General features: G+C 38.4%; 2 protein-coding genes and 1 long non-coding RNA gene across 3 annotated transcripts in view; 1 reads left to right on the top strand and 2 right to left on the bottom strand.

Annotated features, from left to right (window-relative positions):
- Positions 1-4,511, top strand: part of AGPS (alkylglycerone phosphate synthase) — a 137,399-nt gene extending 132,888 nt beyond the window's left edge. The window contains exon 20 of the mRNA XM_067741444.1: positions 836-4,511. Within this exon, the coding sequence (XP_067597545.1) occupies positions 836-957 (122 nt within the window). The 3' untranslated portion in view covers positions 958-4,511. The remainder of the gene's footprint in view (positions 1-835) is intronic.
- A 4,207-nt stretch (positions 4,512-8,718) lies between these two features.
- On the bottom strand, positions 8,719-15,921 carry LOC137226479 (uncharacterized). The gene is made up of 3 exons (XR_010944372.1): positions 15,817-15,921; positions 12,774-12,816; positions 8,719-8,926 (listed from the first exon to the last, which is right to left on the bottom strand). It is a non-coding gene; the product is annotated as an uncharacterized lncRNA (long non-coding RNA).
- Positions 13,013-15,865, bottom strand: IFT70B (intraflagellar transport 70B). Its single transcript, XM_067741439.1, has one exon. The coding sequence runs from the start codon at positions 15,622-15,624 to the stop codon at positions 13,627-13,629; it is 1,998 nt and encodes a 665-aa protein (XP_067597540.1). The 5' UTR covers positions 15,625-15,865; the 3' UTR covers positions 13,013-13,626.
- Positions 15,922-23,123: the final 7,202 nt, after the last annotated feature.

Genomic DNA, 23,123 nt, shown 5'->3' with positions numbered 1-23,123 from the left:
AGATTAAGTACATATCCTTTCTTATAAAAGTTCTGCTTAGAAAAGGTTACATTTTCGTTGAATGCCTTTTAAAATATAATTTATGCTGCTAACGATTATATTCGTTATTCTCAGAATAAATTAGCAAGACTTAGAAACAAAGAAGGGGAACGTGATACAGTGTATAAAAGCAGATAATTAAATTTAAAATGGTTTAGGTGTTTGATTTATTTAGTGCCTAAAATAACTCTAATTCTGGAAAAATAATAGGAAGAAAATAACAATTATTTGAACATGCAAATTTATTTTAAAGTCATATGAAAACAAAATGCAAATGGAAAGCTCATAACCAGATTTTTTTCTTAAGCCCAAAGTTCAGATTTTCTCAATTTTTAAAAAGCTTTTGTTCTCAAAATATTTTATGGATATCTAGCTTGTCAATTTTTGCTGTAGTATACCCAGCAAATTCATCTGGATATGTTTTCTTTAGTTAACTTTATTTTCTCTGAAACTTTGGCATGTTCTGGTAAAGACAGGAGGCGGGTTCTTTTGAAATGCATGTTTTTCTCATTTTGTTATTTGTAAAATGGGCCATAATCTCAGTGCAGGCTCCCTTCATCTCCATTTTACAGTTTACAAAGAAAGGAGACACTGTGGAGCACAGGCTCCCCTGGGAGTACACTGAGCTTAATGAGCTTGATAGTCTGGTGGGCTCAATAAATCAAATACAGCAAAACATTTCTCATTTTTGAATAAAAGCATTTATCACACAGTGTTTGTTCATTCATGGTCATAAGATTGATTGGTTCCCAGCATCATAGTGTATATTGAAGCATTTTTGATTTTGTTTTTCCAGTGGGCAAGTTACGGAAGCAGTGGCTAAAGGAAAGTATCTCTGATGTCGGCTTTGGGATGCTGAAGTCTGTCAAGGAATATGTGGACCCCAATAACATCTTTGGAAACAGAAACCTTTTATAAATCCATTACTATTGTTAAGAAAAATGTCACTTTTTTTTTAAGTCTTTTAACTATGGTTATACCAGTAATCAGATATATCATGGACTTTATTTCAGCTACCTTTGTTTGTTGGTTTAAAATAAGTTTGTTTCATTCTGTAGTTTGTTTTGTTTCTACATCTATGGATTGACAGATGGTATTCCTAAATCTCTCTCATTGTAGGTGTATCAGTTTACAGCCAACTGGTTGTCATTTCAAATTTCAGTCAGGCAGCACAAGGCTGCCAGTGGTTAATTTCAGAAGCAGATGCTGCCAGCTGTTTTGTATTGATGCTTCTTCTTAGGAACAAAGCCAGATTTTGGTGTCATCTATTGTTTCTCTAGCCTCTTTTTTAAAAGAACGTTTCTGGGAAGCAGCTATCTAGGGAAGGATTCCACTGAGGAGTGATATACATGTATGTTTTTTTAAGAGTGCATTCTAGTGTGAATAGGTCATTAAGGGAGAATACCCATGAAAGAATATAGGCAACCTCTTATTTAGGAAGCCTTCAGTTCTGTAAGGTGTTTGGCCTACATTTTTCTTTGAAATTAGTATACAGTTGTAAAACCTTAAATCATTAGTATGCTTTATTCTGTCAGGGGACATGTTTTTGTTCTCCATGTTTCTGTTTCTACTGAGGTATGAGTTGTATTTGTATCACTGAGATAACATATTGTTATATCCTAATTCATTCATAATATGTTTTATAAGAAAAGCTGACTTATCACTCATTGTATGTGAAGAACAGGTTTACCATGAAAGGAATGTCTTTATTCAACTTAGAGTTCTAATGTTTCTCATTTCACATTCTTGTTGCTGAGATGCAGAAGAAGCTACAACAGGAGCAGAAGAGGGAAGACTTCTTACACTGAATGTCTCCAGTTCAAAGAACTGTTTTGGCTAAAGAAACACAGTCATCATTCAGCTACTGAATTTGAAAACCTCAACAGTTTCAATGACAAAAAACCTTCTTAAAAAAAATTAACCCAAACAACATGATAAATTTCCATATAAAAGTAAAGTTTCAATTTAGTTTTTAATAATGGTTTAATGCCTTTTTTGAATTACTGGTTTAACCTAAATTAAAAAATATAATGTATTACACATACCATAATCAAAAGTTTGAAATATCATATTTCTTAAACAATAGGGAGAACGTTAACCACATTTAGTGAACATTTTTACATTCAAACCTGGATATTAAAATAAATGAAATGATTACTTTGAATCACTGTCTGTCAAGGTTCATGGTTCACATTTTGAGACAGATTCTTTTCTTAATGTAGTACTTAACTTTTGATAATTTTTTTAGAATTAATATTTGATCAGCTAATATGAGTCAGAATGCAGACTATCCTTTAAAAGGACACACTGTCTGTCTATGTAGCAACAACTCCAAAGTATTTTTGGGCAGTTTGATACCTTTTATATCTGAAGTAGCCTTAACCAGAAAATCTAAAATTGATTCACAAAATGATATTTTTAAGACTTCAAAATGATAATTTTTAACAAATAAAATTGGCCTCAAACTAATAAAATCTGTAAGCAAATCAAAATGAAATATTAGTTTAACAACAAAAACTAAATATTTATTTATTAGATGCTGCCTCTCTTCATTGGTGATTTATTTTTAATTATAAAATTTCCAGCAGATCTTTGCTTCAAGCCCTTGATATTTGAAATAGTTAGATACTTGATGAGGAAATTACACTTGCTTCTCAAATTATAAAAATCTCAGCTTTATGAAATGCATCTATTCATGAAAGTAATTTCTCTAATTGGTGATCAAAATGTAAAATCTTTACGATACTAATATCTCACTGGAGTGTATACATGTTTCTGAGTAATTTTTTAAAAATAAAACTTACAGATTCATAAGCAGATCCATTCCTTTGCACGTGATTGTTATAACGTTCTTTCCTAGGGAGTTCAGATTTCAATAACCTCAGAATTAGGAAATGTAACACCTGAAATTGTTCACTATTCTACATGAACCTTATGGAAATTAGTGATTTATGCGTTTGTTTTCTTCCATGCATGCATGACTCTCCAACCTTGATTTTGTAGTGATGACTACATTTTGTAGTTAGGATCATTTCTACAGGGATCATTTTGAAACACATAAACACTCATCAGTACTGTTTCACTCTGATTTAGTAAATCAGAAAGGCTTTCCCTGCTTCCACGCATCCACCTCTGAGAGGTGCCTCAGCTGCATAACTGCATAACACCGATTTGTCTTTCTTAAATTAGTCATATTTCTAATATTTTATTTGATGATGTCACATTTGGGTTGACATTTTAGTGGGAATGGGAACTTGCTGCTAGTGAGAAATGGCATTGAATACTAGAGTCAGTATGAACAGGCTTTATTGACCCCTAGAGAAACAGCTGCCTTAATGTTTGGTGCACTTTACAGTGTATAAGTGAGTTTATTAGTGTTATGCTAAGTAACGTGAGCTTTTTTAGTTTAGTAAGAATTGCAGAAGCCACATGTTTATTGTGCCCAGCATTTTACCACAAAGAAAGAGGACTAAATTCTTTCCCCTCTTGAGGAATTGGGAGTTTTCTTCCTAAATGCTTACATACTATAGTACTGTTACTTAAAAGCTGTTTATGAAGCTGGAAGCATTCTAGTATACTGAGCTGTGTTGATGTATTTTGGAAAACAAAAACGCAGTGAAGGATGAACTTCCATCAGTGTGTGTATTAAACCAGATACAGATGGTTGCAAGAAAACCTCTTTCTCAGAATATTCTCTTAGTAACAGCTGAGTCCTAGCTTGCAGTTTTGAAAATGACTTTTGCATGTTGGCTTCAGAGGTTTTCCATTGTCATATTCTTTTATAGCTGCAACTTCTTAACTATAGCTGATCAGACAAGCCCTGTGGTACCAAGCTGAAGTCTGTAACCTTGGCTGTTCAAATGGGCTGAGTTTGGTCGAACATCTATTTTATGTAAATGTAGAACACAAACATTTATTATGCATTGATGCACAAACTGCACATGCTGGTGCTTGAAGCAGCCAAGGTGGAATTCTGTGGAAAGCATATCTACATTTTAAGAAGCACTGGGACAGGAGTTAAGGACAGCTTTAATAGCTTTTTGCTACCACTTAATCTTTGGCGATTTCGATTTTAATTAGGGTTTAGCTCGTGGTGGGAGAAAAGCCGAAAATAACAAGTGCCAGGATAGGATTGAAGAATCCAGAATCACCTTTGGCTTTATGAAAGCTTGCCTTTGCTCAAGGCTTCACGTTCCCAAATGAGCCACCTGTCAATATATACATTTAATCCTCATTAATTTCATATAGTACATTGATGCGGAAATCCAGAAGGTGTAAAAGATTGTTTTAAACTATTGAAATACAATGTGTAACATGAAGGATGTAAGTTACTCAGCTTTCTGCTCCCTAAAGCAAACAGTGTTTGTCTTTAGTGTGAAATTTAACTGTAAAAACTACCTGTAATGTCAACAGATTATAGAAACTTATATTATTAATAAAATGGACCTGGGTTTAAGAGATTTTTTTCTTCAGAGGGGGTGTGAAGCTGTTCATTCTTCTGTTTGCGTCTGGGTTTGTCTTTCGATTTTAGTTTTTCATCTTCATATTTCCTCTGATTTGAAAACAAAATTAATTTTTATAATTTTATTGATGAAGCATTATCAAGTACAACCTAAATATAACTAAATCCTTTTGGATTTATAGATGAATATATTGTTGGCTAGGTTTTATTACTCTCTAATTATTTTAAATCAATGTTATATTCCTAGGAGGTGTTTAGTCTCCTGTGAACCTGAAGCATTCCCATTTGAACCTTGGAAGATCCTCAAAGAATGAGCGCTCTTGTGCTCTCCTAACCACAAGAATTCCTTAACAAACGTGAGTAAGGACCACTGAAGCCAAAGAACCATCACAGAATTAAGTAACTTTAGTTCTGTGAACATGAAAAGGTTTCTTTTTTGGTTCCCAAAGGAGATTATTTTATACTTTTTTTTTCCACAAGGGACAAAAATAACACATTAAATATCATTAAGAGCATTTTTCAAAGACTCTGAACTTCCAAATCAGAAAGAGAGAGAGAGAGAGAGAAGGAAAAAAAATATTTTAGTGTGGATTTCTAAGCAGCATATATACATGTTTTTAAGGCATCTTATTGTTGGCAGTGTTTTTTGTAAGCACCCTATGAAACTTGTTGTTTAACCCCTAAAGCAATCTTGTTCACATATCCAAAAAGGACATGAAATGCTTGTGCTGGTATAAAGTTTCTCTAAATAATTATTTTTTGAGCTATTTAAAGAATGTCCCCAAAAGCTCACAGTGCCTTGTTGGGATTTTTTTTTCCATGAAATAGCCATTATTTAAAATGAGTGGGAGAGGATAAGTCTTTAAGGCCAGAGCTTGTGTAGCAGTTCAAGGCTATTCCTCTTCAAGAACGCGTCAGGAATGAAGTAGTTGTGTGTGGAAACACAAAAGATCCTTTCCACAGTGTTGGTTTCAATCACCTATTCTAGCATATTTAACTAATTGTGTGGTGGACCTGTACTCTCACATACACCTATTCAGTCAGTGGGATTTACATGTACTTTCTTTCTTTCATTTTCATTCCTTGTGTCCCAACTTAGTAGCCCTAAGGTGTGGGTTGGTGGATGTGGCATACTCGGTCCTGGAGACACCCCCTACATGTTTTGGGTGTTTGCTCCACAGCTCCCTGAGGAGCAGAGCCTGGAGGAGGGGAGGGGGGTGGGTTCCTATTCCTTATGTTGGGGGTCAGTCCTTTTTGTGTGTGATGGTGCCTTCAGAATAATGAATATTTCTGTTTCTGAACAATGATAAATCTTCTGAGAAATATGTGTAGGTTATATTTTTAAATTTTTGTCCTTTTTCGCTAAGCCTGTGAAATACTTTGGCTCTGATACAACTTGACTTGAATAATATCTTATCCTGAGTCTTCCTCTAAGGCAGTGCATATTCCTGCCAGTACTGTAGTCATCTTTTGGGAACTACATGTGGGTAAGCACTTGTATGTAAGCCATTATACTGCTGTAACTAATGCATACAAACAATTCTTCTCTTTACATTAATAGTCTTAAAAGTGGATATGTAGTGGGAAGGAAAATTCTTAAGGGAGTCCAGCATAGCTTTGTCAGTTCAGACTGAGCCATACTGTTTTCCAAAGGGCTCAACACATAGTCTATATACTGTGCTTTCAGTGTATGTTTGGATCTCCTTTTACTGCTTTTCCTAGAATGTACTGTTCTATAAGCAAATGCCCATGTGTGATTTTTAAGATGTGCTGGGAAAAAAATAAAACAATACCAAAACCATTCATTGTTACGGAAATTGTTGCATTTTTTCATGTTGATTCCATCTAATCTTTACAGTCTGTTCCCGTAAGTAGCCTCTCTAGTAGTGAATGACAAGTGCACAGATACTGATTTTGTCCCTGCCTGTGGCTCCCACACTGGAGGGAAGGTTGTAGTTGTCTGGGCTCTGAAATAACTGAAGATCGGACCTGTCGAACACAGTCTTACTTGACACGTTTAAATAATAACTTGCCATACTAAGAGTTTAGCTCTTATATAATAAGTTAGTTATAGTTAGTTAAAGAAAGCAGTTTTCTGCTGGGCTCATATAAGGCTCAGACTGAATGAACCTTAGAAATCATCTCATCTTTTTCCCAAACACAATTGGTATCTGACCATCCTACCCCTCAGACCACAAATAGATCACCAGTTTTTCTGAACATGTGCTGTGACCACATGGGAATTTACTGCTTTTCCAGCAAGCCTTTTCCCAGTTTCTGAAATCTTCCAGTATTAAGAGGTTTTTACTTATAAGACTGAAATCTGTTTCCCCCTTCTATCCATTAACGTAACTTCTGTCTTGTGTAGTCATGAAGAATTGCCCAGTTGCTCTGTTGAAGGGCAGCTCTGCAGGCATTTAAAGACAGCTCACATTCCCCCAGATCTTCTTCAGTCACCTCTTGCTCCTGTCAGTTCTAGACCCTTCATCATCCTAATCTCTCTCCATATGTGCCCTTTTGATGTTCTTAAAGTGAGGTGTCGAGTTCTGAATGTTCCAGAATAGGACCAATGATTCCCTTATTCCTTATTCCAATATTCTTTAGTCACTCTTGCATTTTTGGTGGACAGTGGACATTGCACTGTCATCTCACACTGAACTTGAATTTAATAGTTTGTCTTTTCTGCATGTGCCACTTTGTCCACATCTCCATGGAGGCTGATTTTTTATTTTATATTTTTATTGGAGTATAGTTGCTTTACAATGTTGTATTAGTTTCTGTTGTACAGCAAGGTGAATCAGTTATACATATACATATATCCCCTGTTTTTTAGATTTCCTTCCCATTTAGGTCACCACAAAGCATTGAGTAGAGTTCCCTGTGCTAAACAGTAGGTTCTCATTAGTTATCTATTTTATACATAGTAGGTATATATGTCAATCCCAGTCTCCCAATTCATCCCACCCCCAGCTTCCCCCCTCGCCTCAGTATTCATAAATCTGTTCTCTACATCTGTGTCTCTATTTCTGCTTTGCAAATAAGTTCATCTGTACCATTTCTCTAGATTCCACATATAAGCGATATTATACGATATTTGTTTTTCTCTTTCTTCACTCTGTATGACAGTTTCTGGGTCTATCCACGTCTCTGCACATTGCACTGTTTTGTTCCTTTTTATGGCTGAGTAATATTCCATTGTATGTACGTACCACATCTTCTTTATCCATTCCTCTGTGGATGGACATTTAGGTTGCTTCCATGTCCTGGCTCTTGTAAATAGTCCTGCAATGAACATTGGGTTGCATGTATCTTTTTGAATTATGGTTTTCTCTGGGTATATGCCCAGGAGTGGGATTGCTGGGTCATACGGTAGTTCTGTTTTTAGTTTTTTAAGGGACCTCCATGCTGTTCTCCATAGTGGCTGTATCAATTTACATTCCCACCAACAGTGCAAGAGGGTTCCCTTTTCTCTACACCCTGTCCAGCGTTTATTGTTTGTAGATTTTTTGATGATAGCCATTCTGACCAGTGTGAGGTGATACCTCATTGTAGTTTTGATTTGCATTTCTCTGATAATTAGTGATGTTGAGCATCTTTAATGTGTTTTTTGGCCATCTGTAGGTCTTCTTTGGAGAAATGTCTATTTAGATCTTCCCCCCCAGTTTTTGATTGGGTTATTTGTTTTTTGATATTGAGCTGCATGAGCTATTTTGTATATTTTGGAGATTAATCCCTGAGGCTGACTTTTTTAAAGCCTCATTACTTATATTTATTCTTACTAAAATGTGTATCTTACTGTATTTAGTTCCAGATTTTCAAAATTTTAGAATCTTGACTCTTACCCAGAGTATTTTTTGTCCCATCCAGATTTGGGACATCAATAGAATTGAGACATGTACTGTCTGGATTCTCAACCAAGTAATGGCAGGCATCTGCAACACACAACAAGGGCCTGCCTAATAACACATCCAGGAAAGAGCATTCAGGGTTCAGCTAGCGCACATTTCCACTTGACATGCTCTTGTGTTCACCTCATATTTTTACATTTTGTCAACAAATAGGCCTTTTTTCAATGAATCAGCGTTTATGCCAGACAAACATTAAACATACAAATGACGTCTACTTGGATTTAACATCGCCAGCTGCCAGACTGAAATCCTTTGCTAAAGCTTGCTGCTCCGATTTCCTGTGCTACCCTATGAGAAAAACAAATGAAGTCTTTAACTGCCATCACATTTACTTTTGCCTGTGTTTGCCTTCAGGGGCATGTCTCTTTCTTTTTCAATATACTCGTAAACTCATCTTGTGCTGCATTTTCTGATGTGATCTGTTGACTGGGCGTAGTATTGACTGATGGACAACCTCTAAATCCATTCTTGCATAGTTCTGTCACATCCTTTGTACTTCATTGTGTCCACATTAGATCTGGAAAGATAATTTTTTTAAATGACTGAAATTTGTCACTGTAAAGCTGTGAAATAACTTAGGAGAAGGTGGAGTTCTGAGTCTAAGAACACAGTGAAAATGGTTCTATTCTGGAAATTTTGCAGGTGCTCCATTTTTCTCTACCAAACTACTAGTCACTTTTCCTATTTGGGCCTAATATCTTTTGTAAAATGAATAACTCTGAGCTCCCTTCTAAGTCAGTCTCAGTGATTCTGATGAGTCTCTGTATTTTTGCCAAACACTACCCTAGAATTGATTATAGCATTAATAATTTATTTTTTAATTTAACCATTATTAGCCAGACACTGCTGGGCACTTAACCCTCGACAAGAAGTTCTAATTGTTATCACAACAACCCTGTGAAATGTATGGTATCGTCCCCTTTTTTCCGGTGAAATAACTGAGATTTAGCAACGTTGAATAACACACACTGCTAGTAGCTGGGAAGTGGCATTGCCAGGAGATGGAGCCAGGTCTGACAAAATCCAGTCTCTGTGCTGGCTGCTTCACTGCTCTAGGCTGCTTGTGCTGGGTAGTAAGTCTGATGTATACAGAATTTCTGCTTTTTAAAGTAGATTGTTAGTCATTGCCCTCCACAGAAGGGCACAAGTACAGAGGGGAAACAGCTGTCTTCATGACTATATGCCATAGAAATACCAGGAAGCCTTCTGTCCCAGATGCTGTCGTGCTCTGTAAATGTGTAATCCCTGCATTGATGCCTTTATAGATTTAATATGAAACTCATGAAAGGAAGTGCTGTGTTTGATGGACTTAATAACTTTGCATTTTTATAACTTTAATATTGTATTCCTTTGAGCTGTACTTAAAAATGTAAGAGTAACCTGTTACTATAAGTTATACATATTCCTGTAGAGAGACTAGAAACTGAAGACTATTTAAGATTAAAGAAATGTTTTATTATAATCTAAGACCAATCTAGGTTCTTTGGAAAGTCACAGTTCCTTAAAACTGCTAATTTAAGAATTAAGGTTGCTGCTGAAGGATTAGGGTACTCAAAAAGTTGCATATATTTTATAATTAGAATGAAGGTATAAGTATAGAGCTTGATGGTTACAGTCATGGTGATTATGTGGTTGGACAACCAAGAACCCAGAGTTACTGGCACATTACAAAATGTGCTGTTTAACTAATACTAAGGGTATATAGCCCAATAAGTGGAAACGAAACCCCCAAATGTCACATTAGTCCCAGTGGTAGGTCAGCAGGGGATAAGAGGCAGTTAGTGAATGGTGGATAGTGAGCTGCAAGTCACACCATTGGTAGGAAGCTGCTCAGTGTGGCAGAGAATACCCTCAGGAAAGCACAACCTCCCAGATGTTTCCAGATCACCAATAGTCATTAAAAAAAAAAAAAAAAGACAAAGGAACATAAGACCAAAGATTGTATTTAAAAATGCTGATGTTCACCAGAAATGAAAGGTTTGTCTTTGGTGATGTTATCCTTTTAAAATCAGTTAGTATAGATAGCCATATTCTGCTTACCTGAACAGGCTTCCAGCACTGCTAACCCTCCGAATGCCAGTGTGGAAATGAGCCCAAGCAAGGATTATAGGGCAGAAGGGTCAGAAAGTTACTCTCTTTAACACTTCCCCTCCAAGCCATTTGCCCTTTCTTTAAAAAAAAAATTTTTTTTCTCATTTGCCCTTTCTTATCTCACTAGAAGCTTATTTACTTGGGCATCTACCCCATAGCCCTCAACAAACACACAAATTGTTCTAACCTCAGGCCAAACCTATCACTGACAATTCTGTTTGGATTCCACCTGAGGTGCTCCTCTGAGGTCTGAGAGGCCATACCTCTATGTTCCTCTATCACCCCTTTGGGAGGGAGTGTCATCTTCTATGATTACAGCTGTCTCATTGCTCGATGATCTCTGCCATCCCCACAGTTTTCCCAGTTCCCAGTTGTCTGCTTCTCATGAATGGGTCAGAGTTAGCCACTCTACACCTGACCTTCACAGATGACATTAGTGTCAATATCCGTGCCACAGCTGAGGGCAAATTCAAAGAGGGGCTGCCATGAGAAATATGAATCCTTTTGTAGGCATGTCATGTCACTGATCAAATGAGTCTGCTTGGTGGTTCTGCACAGAATAAGTTTTTGTTTATGTCTGAGAAAATGGAAATAACTACTTGGGTACAACAAACACATGGGTATATTCTGAACATTTGTGTGGAGATGGGTTGACTAAGGTTATGGAATAATGGATTTAATATTTGATCTTTTTAAAATACACTCTGCAGATATTATGAAGAAATCTTGAAGGAGCAAAGGCTTGAGAAATATAGGGAAATCTTTTTTTGTCAAGAAAAGTGCTTTTAGCACTGAGTACATGAAGTTCTAGGAGCATAGAACAAAGCTTTTCATCAGAGCTTTAGGGATGAAAGCCTTCATTCAAATGGCAATGTGGAGTCATCATAAAGTCACTTGCCTATTAGTATCAATAAGCAGAGGTGAGTACTTTGAAGGTGAGTTTAAAAGAAGTATATCCTAAAAATAAAGAACAATAAGTGCCTGGGGAGTTAGACCCTTCCCCAGTCTCCTCCAGGGCTCTGATGGCTGGCCAGTTTTGTAGGCTTGGTTCATGAGTCTTTGCTGTTGCCAGGCAGCAATCTATAAATCCTGGTGGGTGCCTCTCTGGAGAGCCAGTGTAAGGAAGGGGACAAATGCCACCACGATTGACCTTTATTCCTTTACTCAGTGGTAGGAGCAGTCAGGATTTCCTGATGCATTACTAACCAGGAAATCCCAACTGCCCAGCAGCAAGGGGTTAAAAACTGTTCTGAAAAGCTTTTTATATTCTGAAAAGCTAAATTACACATACATGCAAACCACAAACACACAGCACCTGGGTAAATAAAGTGTGGTTGAATAAAGGCTGGGCTATTGGCAAAAGGGAATCTGGAAAACATTTGCTTTTGGGTGGTTAACATTACTTACATTTTATGCTTTTTTTTTTAAAGAAAAAAAGAGGAAATGTGCAAAAAACTTTTTTTTAACATGGCTGTTAAAAAATAAGATTTCAGTTCATTTACTTTCCAAATCTTAAGGGGATGAAGATTGAGAGTGCACAGAGCTACTGCACAAAGCAGCAGCAATACTTTTAGTACAAAAGTTGTTAAAGAACATTTCCCAGTGATGGAATTGTGCTAAGGGATGCACTGAAGAGGTCATTAAACACTGATTGTCCTCCCAGTGTGGGCTCAAACGTCAGCGGTAAATGGTATCAGCTTACATTAGATGAAAAGTGCTATAAATTCAAAACCATTGGACTTTATAATAAGCCACATTTTCTGATAGATCTAATAGAATTTGAGCACCCAGGAGGTCATGCTACAGAGGATTTATGCTGAGTACCTATGTGAGTCCCTGTCTGGGTACCTATGTGGCTAAGTGATTTCTCCTTGAAGGAAAGAAATCATCATCTCATCATGGCAGGGGTTCACTATCTTTCAGTAGAATGCTATTAGATTGAACCATAAAAAAATGCTAGTTTTGTAGTTCAAACACTTCCAAAATCAGCAATTTCATATAATTCAAGCTACTTTGTTTTTCTCTAAGTCAGGTCGAGTTGGGGTTGATTTATGGAGAGAAAAGGGGTGGGGAAACAAATAGTAAAGCTCTTGTATAGTTCAGAAAATAAAAATGCCTAAGCAGAATGAGTGGGGTTTTCATTGGAAGGGTTGTGGGCATGGCCTAGCGTTATGAATCTACCAGATGAGGTTTCAGAATCGACCTTTTCATCTGTGATGGAGGTGGGAGAGAAGTTTGGTGGGATCATGGGAATAGTCTAGATTTTTCCTTACCTGAGAGGCCACCACACAGGAACAACTCCAGCATTAACATATCCTAAATTGCAAACACAAAGGTAGGAATTAAGAAAACAGTTCTCATGATACCTCTGCTATTCCTCATTGTTAAATAAGAGCACAGTTATGAAAAAACAGTAAATATATCTTGTTCATGTATTCAAATTATTAACAAACGGAACCAAAGAAAACCATGTAAAATTCTTGCTTTGACAATTGTTTATTGTCTCTAAACCACAGCACCATAATTTTGTTAAGGGTATAAGATCTCCCAGTGACTCTTGAATGTTTGAAAAAAAAAAAAACACCAAACATTTATAACGTATTTTGGTTACATAAAGCATTACATTTATATTGAAAAACCCTGACAAAACACCCTAAGGGCTATCTAATATGTATGCATTAAAATTAATATAATAATGAGGGTAGGCTGTGAGAATAGGACACAATCCCTGAGGTTCTTATTAAAAGCCTAGAAATCCTATACCTTAACTACTGAGTTCTGGGCCTGATAGTGCCAAGTCCCTGGATAACATAATCCTTGTGCAGGGGACTTTCAAAATGCACAAAGTACAAATGATAACAAAGGAGATGGAACATAGGTGCTAACAATTTCTAATAGAAATAGTGTCCCCATGCAGTTTTGAATTTTTCATAAGTCTTTCTAGGTGTCAAAGTTCTTATATTTCACTTTGTGAAGATTTTAAAAACAAAATATTAGTTATTTTTATAATTTTAAAGTGTACGAAGTTCAACATGTAATAAATCTAAAGAGGCCAATAGCTAAATACAGATAAAAGAGTGAAAAACAGATGTAAAGCCATTATGATAAGGCCACTGTCAGACATTACTACATATTCCAACCTATAATCTCATAAATCAAAGCTTTTAGTTGTCTGGATTCATAAGTGACTGTATTCTTTCCAATATGCATTCTTTCTTCTTCCAGGGGTTGTTCAATAACAGCAGGTATGTTCCTGCCATAAAGTTCACAGTGTTCTAGAAACTGGACACATTCTTGAATAACACTGTCACGAAGCACAATCATGTGTTTTGACATGTTTTCTAGTAATGACAGGAAGCATCTTTTGGCGTAATACCAGGTATCAGTTCCCAGTTTTTTATTATAAGGTTCCAAGCTTTTGATAACCCGAGAAATACCAAAGTCATAATTTCCTTTGGCACAATAGAGCGTCCCTATCACCAAATTCACAATGCAGAGATGGTAGATTTTCTTATCTGGGTCCTCATAGGAGAGCTGCTCTTCCTCCTTTTCAATCTTCCTCATCAACTCCTCGGCTTCTTCGTTTTGACTTGTCATAATATATGAAACACACAGGTTAGCCAGCACAATAGCACTGACATTCAGGATGTTGTCATAATGCTTCTTGACTATGGGCTCATAAAAACCTATGGCTTCTGTGTATTTGTTTTCCTGCATGAACAGAACATGAGCCACATTCAGCTTCCACACATCATGATCATTACAGAATTCCACAGATTTGCGGAAGATCTTTTCCACCATTGGATAATTTTCAAGGTTCCAGTAGATTTTGGCCTGGGCCATCAGCACAGGAATATACTTCTCAAGGGTGTCATCATATTCATTCACTGCCTTTTTGATAGCTTCATCATCTCTGTTGTGTCTTGCTTCCTGCACTTGTATGGTGAGTTTCCGGAGCTGTTCAGTCAGCATCCCTGCTAGCCCATCAAGCTTAATGAAAGCCTCTTCAGGAGCTGTCTGGCAAGTGATCATGGCATCCAAGAAGTCATAGAGATAGGGTGTGAGGAACTTGTAAGTCAAATGGGCATTCTCTGCCAGGACATCTGCTGCCAGGTCAAAATATTCATATTTACAGTAGAGCAGCAACAGGTTGCCAAAGGTCTCTGGGGGAAAGGGATTCTGTTGGAGCAAAAACTGTAGCTTCTCAAACCCTTCTGTAGGCCTGGCATCCATGTTCATTAGCGCCTGGTTGTGCAGGGTCACAGGGTCTAACTCTTCCTCTGCCCTTGGAGGCATATCTGTGAGGGCTTCCTGGGCCGCCTCATAGTTTCTCAGTTGGTATTCTATGGCGGCCTTGAGGTTGAAGGCTTCCACCAGAGCAGTCTGGTGAAGGACTAAGGTGTTGCCAACACTTCGAACATCAATGCCCTCAGTGGTCATGCCCACACCCAGCTCTGGGTGCTGGCGGATGCCATGCTCAATAATGTCGGCGATATGCTTCAGCGCCGGGGCGTAGTGCCGGCTGCTGTAATAGGCCAAAGCCAGGTTGTAGGAAAGGTCAGGCCGGTAGCCCGAAGCCTGCAAGGCAGCAGAGAACTTGCAACACGCAGCTTCATAATGTCCCTCCTTGTAGAGCAAACAGCCCAGGTTGACCTGGCCATCGAGCTCGTTCTCGCCACCGATGTCTTCTCCTCCTTCCTCACTCAGTAGCTGCTCCACCAGGCTCCTGGCCCTGGGCAGATCGCCCTCGCTGTACTTGATCGCGGCTTGGAGACGGAGGACCCCGTGGTGGTAGGCGGGGTTGTCCAGGAGGAGGAAGGCGACGCGGGTGGCCTCTGGGTAAAGGCAGGCCTTGTATAGGGCCTGGGCCTGGTACAGGCGGTACTGCTCCAGCTCCGGGTGCAGCTGACCCAGCTGCTCATAGCACTCGGCGGCCAGCGCGAACTCCTGCAGGCGGTAGTAGCAGTAGCCCAGCAGCGACAGGCCGGCGCGGCTTCTCGGGCTCCGCTGGAGCTCTCCGCCCAGCAGCTGCACGGCCTCGGCGTAGCGGGCATCCCGGATGAGCCGGTACACGACCGCGGTGAACTCCCCGTCGGGGATCTGCGCACCGCCCAGCCGTGCCATAACCGCTGCCGTGGTTGTGCGTGCTCGTTACCACGGCAACAAGCCAACCGGAAACGTAGCTCTGCAAAGAATGTTGAGGGTTTTGTGGGCCTTTTTTTTTTTTTTTTTTGCGTGCTCCCAAAGTTACTTTGCAGCAGAACGACCAACCTGGGATTTAAAACAATCACGAATATGAGTGTGCCTATTACTGACCTGGCCTCTGAAGACTGCAGAGTGTGAGCGGCGTTAGAGGGGAGAGGAAACGTCTCTGGGCCGTTCAGAGACGGAAAAACTCTACTTCCCGGCATGCACCGGTCCGATGGCGCCGGCGTCAGGACGTGGCCGTGCTGCATGCTGGGAGGCGTAGTCTCTGCCGCACGGACCTTCGGGTGAGGTCGCGCCGTCGCCTTCTCTTCGTATGGTAAATAAGGATTGTTGTGTCACCTCGTTCCCTGGCGCTGGGGAGGAAGGTTTATGGTCCGAAGTCCCTTCCGTTTTTGAGCCTTATGCACTGTGCAATGCATACAAATATTGCCGTTCCACGTTATTTTAGTGAAAGAGACGGGAATGGGTAAAGAGGAATGAATGTCAGCTTCGTATTCTCCCAGAATTAGAGTAGAGCTTCTTTGAGCCGCTCCAAGGGCACACTTTCTAAGAACAAAATAGTACAGCGACCAGGAGTTCTTATTCTGTCGTTTCCAATTGACAGCAGGAAAGAGTGCTTTGGATTTTATCTGGTATTTGGAGAGGTTTGGCTTTAGTTCCAAGCGCCTCTGCATCTCACCGTACCACCATTTTCCGAAACTACAAATATTACTGAGTTCATATTAGCGTTTAAAGTTGGCCCTACATACTGCCTTGATCCTCCAAGTTTCACTACGAGGTAGAAACATTGGAGAAATCCATGACCTCGTGTTTTCCAAGAAGGGTGGAGGGGAGGAGGAAGCACGACCCAAAGTGTTCCTTTTTCTATGTACTGTTACTCTTTTACCTCTCCAACCTACTTAGTCTCTGATGTGTGTGTGTGTGTGTGAGAGAGAGAGAGACAGACATCCAGCCTGTACTTGTCAGGCTTTAATAATGTTTTTGGATATCGTTATGCTGATAAACAGTGGCTTTTCCTTCAGTTAAAATAAAAAGAAACTTTTCCTACACTTTAATTATTTTTCCCTTCAGATTCTTAGTTTGAAGATCTCTGTGGAAATTTGCTGGACTGTACAAGAAACCATTCTGGATTTTCTTTTGTTCCTTTGTCATGTATTTGGAATAGATGCTCTAGATTCCATGGTACTACCTTGGGGGCTATTTTTGTATAAATTCTTTTGAATTTAATAGTGCCCATTATGGGGCAGTGAAAAACTAGGGACTTAATTATCCTACAAAATTATATTGGATCACTAATTAGAAAAAATACCCATTGTTTAGACTGATCTGGAGACTACAGAATTTGGGGGAAATGAATACAATTTTTCAGTCAAGAATTAGAGAAGCAGACAAGATAGCAAAAGACAAAACTGGCTTATCCCAGTGAGGTAGTAGTACGTGTGCAGTTTTCAAGATTATAAATATATGTAATATTATTACATATATAAATATTACACATATAAATATATGTAATATATGAATATTTGTCATATTTAGTTCTTCCGCTGGTGGCCTGATGTGAGGGGGTTTTCTTTCATAGTCTTCTGTGATTTCCATTGGCCTTGCTACCACCCAGGATAAACATAGTTCAACTAAAAGCATGTCTTTGCTATATAATTAAAGACTTCAATGCAAATCCATTATCTGCCTCCTTAATAGTATTGCTACCTATAAATCTTTTCTGTATATGTATTTTGGAGCCAACATCAACCATATTTATTGCACGACACTCTATTAGACTATTTACACATATTATCTCTAATCTTAATAATCAGCCCGTATTCTACATATCACAGATGGAGAAAAGAAGCAGCTAAACCATGAAATCCAAAAGCTAAGTTCATTAGGAGATAGTGACTGATGAATTAATTCAATCTATATATCACATAAGGGCCCGGCTTTGAGGGAACACTAGTGTCTTGCTTTCTTGGTTGTTATTTTCCCGTTAAAACAAATCAAGCAACTGGGTTAGGGTAGCAGAATTTGAACTTCCTTCCCTGAGTTGCAACTGTGAGCAGATGTTAGGAAGTGATAAGTGGGAGGTGGTGAAATTCCTAGTCACCTGTTAGAGCTAAAAAGAGACTTCAATAGGGCATCTGAATGCTACACTGTCAAGCGATTGACTTCATGTACTCATACATTCTTCTCCCTTGCTGCCAAGGTTGCCAAAGCTGTGTTTTTCTGAATTCTGAGACTGGACAAGGAACCTTCCACTGCATGAATACCAAGAAAGGGACAAACTGCACCCATTCCAAAGGTGTTGAGTGGGCCACCCAAGATTCCCAGAGAAAACAGGTAAGGAAGACCGCTGTAATCTGACTCCGAGGCTTCTTATTCTCTGGCTGCAGTTCTTTCTGGTCTTCAACCTAAAAGAGGTACATGGTTTGAGGGATGCACCGAGTGCTGCTGAATGATCAAGGAATAGGGTGTCTTCTCCTTTATGCTTGCCTGATTGACACTTAGCTCTAGGGGAAAAAATTATCTAAAAGGCTCAATCTTTTAAAATTCTTACGTATTTTAGGTTTTTTTATATTGAGATGTTACTTTGGGTAAGTTGTTATTAAATCAAGATAAGAAGACAGAACATGAAAACTGGAAATTGCCTTTTATATGTTTAGTCTATCAGTCTGATTTTCAGAGTTGTGTTTGCATCATGAAAGCATTCACCTTCAAATGCTTCTTGGGGATATAAGCAAAATAGAAGGATTCTGCTCTCCCCCAGATTTCTCTGATTTTGTGTGGCTGCTGAAGCGGGCAGGAGGGAGACGTTCTGTGCCTTCCTCCTTACTTCACGTGCTGCTGTTCCTGAGGCCTGGCTTGGAAAAAGCAGGACATTCGGCTTAGACAGATGGAGGGCAGGGTCATTTGCAAAATAAAATGAGCGCACAAATCACGCTGTGAAATTGGCATGACCATCCCTGCTGCTGTGATAGACTGACTTTTATTTAGTCTATGGCAGGCAGTTGGGGAATAGATTAGCGTTGGGGGGGAGGGTGGGGGAGCCGTAAAAGAAGGTCCTTCAATTAATGATGGTAATTCAGGAAAGTAATAAATATTTTTAAATGTCATAAAGGATCATTTTGTTTCTAACAGAATCTTGAAAAGCTAGAGTATATATCAAAAAGTTAGTGTATTGTACCATTTCTAGCAATAAGAAAGCATTTGGTGGTTGCAGTAAAAAGATTTAGTGCCTACTGAAAGAAATTAGACTTTAGAAAAATGGTGTTGGGCTCAGGTGGATTTTGCTGCATAACGGGAGACATGTTTACCATGTAGGGGAATTCCATTTGGGCAAAATGTATAGGGGCTAAAAGCATGATGTTTGGTTTTTAACATGCTTGTGTTTCTGCCTATCAAAGTGTGAGATGATCAAATCCCATGTATATTCTATTTGGCATTCTCTTTTAAAACTAATTGGAAATGATTGTTTTATGTATCTTGTAAAAATAGCCATATCTTTTTGACATTGTTTTTCTATGAGTGTTTCAACCACAGCTGTGGTTAAACATCTTCTATGATAAAGGAAGGCCTTCTGCAGAATCATTTTCCAAGTTGTTATTTCTGTCTTCTATTCATTTCGGGCCATTCTGTACAGGATGGCAGATTGAGAGGCTCAGCTTCCTTGCTTCCTCTGGAGTCCAGCTTTATTTTTTGTCTCCGTGTGTCCATTGATGATGATAAAACCGGCCCTTCTTTCACCACCTCTCACCTCTCATCCCCCCCCACCCTATAATCAGGGAAGAAAAGAATAAATTAGTGCCAAATGTGTAATGTGGTTTACTGACCTTTAGGAGCATCTGTTCAATCTTTTAAGACTTTTGGAAAAGACTGTATGCTGAATCAACACTTGGGAACGTTTATGCTCAGATGGTGAGAAATTTAACCTCATTGAGAGCTTAATCTTTTTTCTCTGATAGTTCCAGCTCTATTAATATTTTAGATGGTAATATATTTCCTTCTTGATTTATCTTGCTTTTGATCAAATGGGTTTCTATTTCAAGGCTTATGGTGTTATTATCCAAACTAATTTATTAGGCAGAACACAATAACATTATGATTTGTAAAAAGGAATTAGCAGAGAACACACAATTTTGGGTACTGCCATTGAAAAATTCATTCCTTGCAGTTGGAGTGTGCTGTGGAATGCACTGTTACCTAAATCAGATCATTTGAGCATTTTTCATTGCTCTCATTTCCAAGAGGCAAGAAATGATTTGTAATATCACTTCTTTCTTCCAAGACTGGTACCTTTCATAGTCAGATATATTCTGTCTATGCTTGTTTTCATTTCTGCAGTACAGCTATGGACGGGGAAGGTCTTTGAATCTGTGGTCAGAAGATGATATTCCTAAAAGAAGAATGTCGTCAGCCTCTGAACACATTTTCTGGCTTGCAAAGCCTCCAAAATGTTTTTCCATCAGAGAGCCATCCATGATGGTGTTGATAGCCAGCTATCCAATTGTCTGAAAAGTAGTGTACTAGTTTTCAAGGCTTTCTCCGTGGAGAGTTATGGAACACACACCCAGGGCCTGTGCTGGTGGACTAAGAGACCAACTCAGAAACCAAACCTGTTCTTCAAGCCTCCTGCTCCCACATTCCCCTGGTCCAAAGAATCAAGTTCTGACAATTCTGCTTCTGAAAATATCTCAACTCTCTATACTTCTCTCCAATTTCTACTACCATTGCTCTGGTTTCTGCCACCACCATCTCTCTCCTGGATCTGCAACACTTCTCCTAAATGGCTTTCCCTCATCTCTTCCTAGAACTCTTCCAAAGATTTCAAGGCATTTTATCTCCCTTCTTATTTCAGAGTTTTACTGTGGGGACCTCATTAAGCCTTTAACTTTTAGGTTTTGTCCTTCTCTGGCCTTGGTAAATGGAACCCTGCAACCTTGCCTTCTATATGTAAAGGACCTATAAAAACAAAAAACAAAGAAGTAAACAAAAAATTGATCAAGACGTGAAAATGTCCCCAGGTGGCATAACATATTTGAAAGAGGCTAATTTGGTATAAAACCACCTGAAGTCAAATCACTGTTCTGCCATCACCAACAACATGGAAAAGTTTCTTAACCTCACTGAATCATGGTTCCCTTATGGGTAAAAGAGACCAAAATAATTTCTTTGTTCAAGATAATACAAAGCATCTGGCCCATAGTAAATACTTAATATACTTTATCTATTATTATTACATAAATGGAGCTATTGAGATTCCTTGGGAATCTTTAAATTAGAGTATTTTAGGCTTAAACAAGTATGGACCAAAATTACCGAGTTAAACATCTGCCATCCAGGAGTAGACGTTCTCCTGATACTTCAGATGTTGTATTCCTGAGTGCCTGATAAACTCCGGAACGTGGAGGGCAGTTATCTGACATAAATTAGTGTCTTCATTAAACCTGATTCTTCAGGAAATTAAAGTACCAAGTTAAATAGTGTATTTTATTATTTCGACAAATTAATGAGTGCTTACTCTACCCAAGGCACTGTACATTGTGGAGAATTCAGAACCTTCAAGAAACATACATACAGTCCAGGGGAGATACTACAAATACATTAAAAAAAAATCACAACCCAGGCGATATACGCAGTGCCTTAAGAGTGATATAACATGACATGGAGGGTCAGAATTTATAATAAAAGTGAACCCTCATTTGGCTAGAGCAGTGTTTTGCAACCCTATCAGGTACCTTGCTCCTCCCTTTTATAACAAATATCTTCCAAAGCCCTCTTTACTATTTTGAAATGAAGTTTATATATAATATATAACATCTATAATATATAACATCCTGCACACATAATTTGTTTTCTCTTTTGTCCTCATTTTTCTTTACTTCTTTCATCTTTCTTTTAAACTGTAGGTGCATGAGCTGACTAATCATAATCCTTGATCGTTGACACACTCTCCATTAGTGATCATGTATGGTCCCCTTCTAGTCTTCTATTTGTTTAGCTAGTTATTTTAAATAATGTAATAATTACCAGTGAAACCGCCCCCCAACAGAAAAGATAGGACCTTTACCATAACCTACATCTGACTCTGGAGATGCAGATGGCTCCTGAACAATCCTTCTGTGTCCCTTGTCCTGGGTAGCCGTTACCCTGAATTCCATATTGGTCATTGTCTTGCTTCCCTTTTTACATAATTTCATTGAACCTGTATGCGTTTTTTGAACATATTTTTATTTTAACTGTTTTAGCCTTATGAAAAAAGTTCACAGAGCATATACTCTTTTCAGTTACTGTTGTAATTCTGAGATTAATCCATATCGTTACATGTGGCAGTGTGGTTCAGTGGTTTTAACTGCTCTACTGTATAACATTGTGTGAATATTCCATGATTTACTCACTCTTCTGTTGATGGGCATTTGGGTTGTTTCTAAATAGTTACTGTTTGAAAAGTGCTGGTATGGACATTTCTGTACATGCCTCTTGGTATACATGTCAGGAGTTTTCCTGTATATAAACCTAGAGGTGGAATAATTATTGTGTCATTAGGGTATTGGCATGTTTAACTTTAGTAGATAAAACTTTAGTAGTTTTCCACAATAGTTGCTCTAATTTAATTCCCACCAGAAGTGTATAAAAGATTCTATAAATTCATATTATCTCTAATACTTCATATTGTTAGAATTCATGTTTATTGGCCATATGTAGTTTCTCTTGTGAAAAGCCTGGTCTTGTCTTTTGCTCATTTTTCTACTAGGTTGTTAGTGTGTGTTTTTTAAAATTGATATTTAGGAGCTCTTTATATACTCATGATACTAATCCTTTATCAGTTACGTGAATTGCAAACATCTTCTTCCAGTTTGTAATGTTTCACTTTCTTTAAGATAAAGTACTTAAGTTTAATGTAGTCAAATTTATTAATTTTTCCTTTTGCAGTCAATGCTTTTTATTTTTGTTTTAAAAACTTCTCCTTACTCCATGGCTAAATTCTATTCACATATTTTTTTAAGTTTTGTTTCTGCGCTTAAATTTTTTTTGCGGTACGCGGGCCTCTCACTGTTGTGGCCTCTCCTGTTGCGGAGCACAGCCTCCGGACACGCAAGCTCAGCGGCCATGGCCCACGGGCCCATCTGCTCCGCGGCATGTGGGATCCTCCCGGACCGGGGCACAAACCCGTGTCCCCTGCATCGGCAGGCGGACTCTCAACCACTGTGCCACCAGGGAAGCCCCTGCACTTAAATTTTTAATACATCTGGAGTATACATCATTTAATACATCATTTTGTATATGATGTGAGGAAGAGATGCAATTTGATTTTTTTCCAAAATGGATAACCCTTTTTTCTCAGGTCCATTTATTGAACAGTCTCTCAGTCCACCTCAATTTGACATGCCTCTTCTATAATATACAAAGTTACATATACGCAT

This window comes from Pseudorca crassidens, chromosome 6 (assembly GCF_039906515.1).
Source record: "Pseudorca crassidens isolate mPseCra1 chromosome 6, mPseCra1.hap1, whole genome shotgun sequence".
NCBI classification, from domain to species: domain Eukaryota; kingdom Metazoa; phylum Chordata; class Mammalia; order Artiodactyla; family Delphinidae; genus Pseudorca; species Pseudorca crassidens.
The sequence above is the reverse complement of the archived record's forward strand: the minus strand, read 5'-3'. Positions and strand labels throughout refer to the sequence as shown.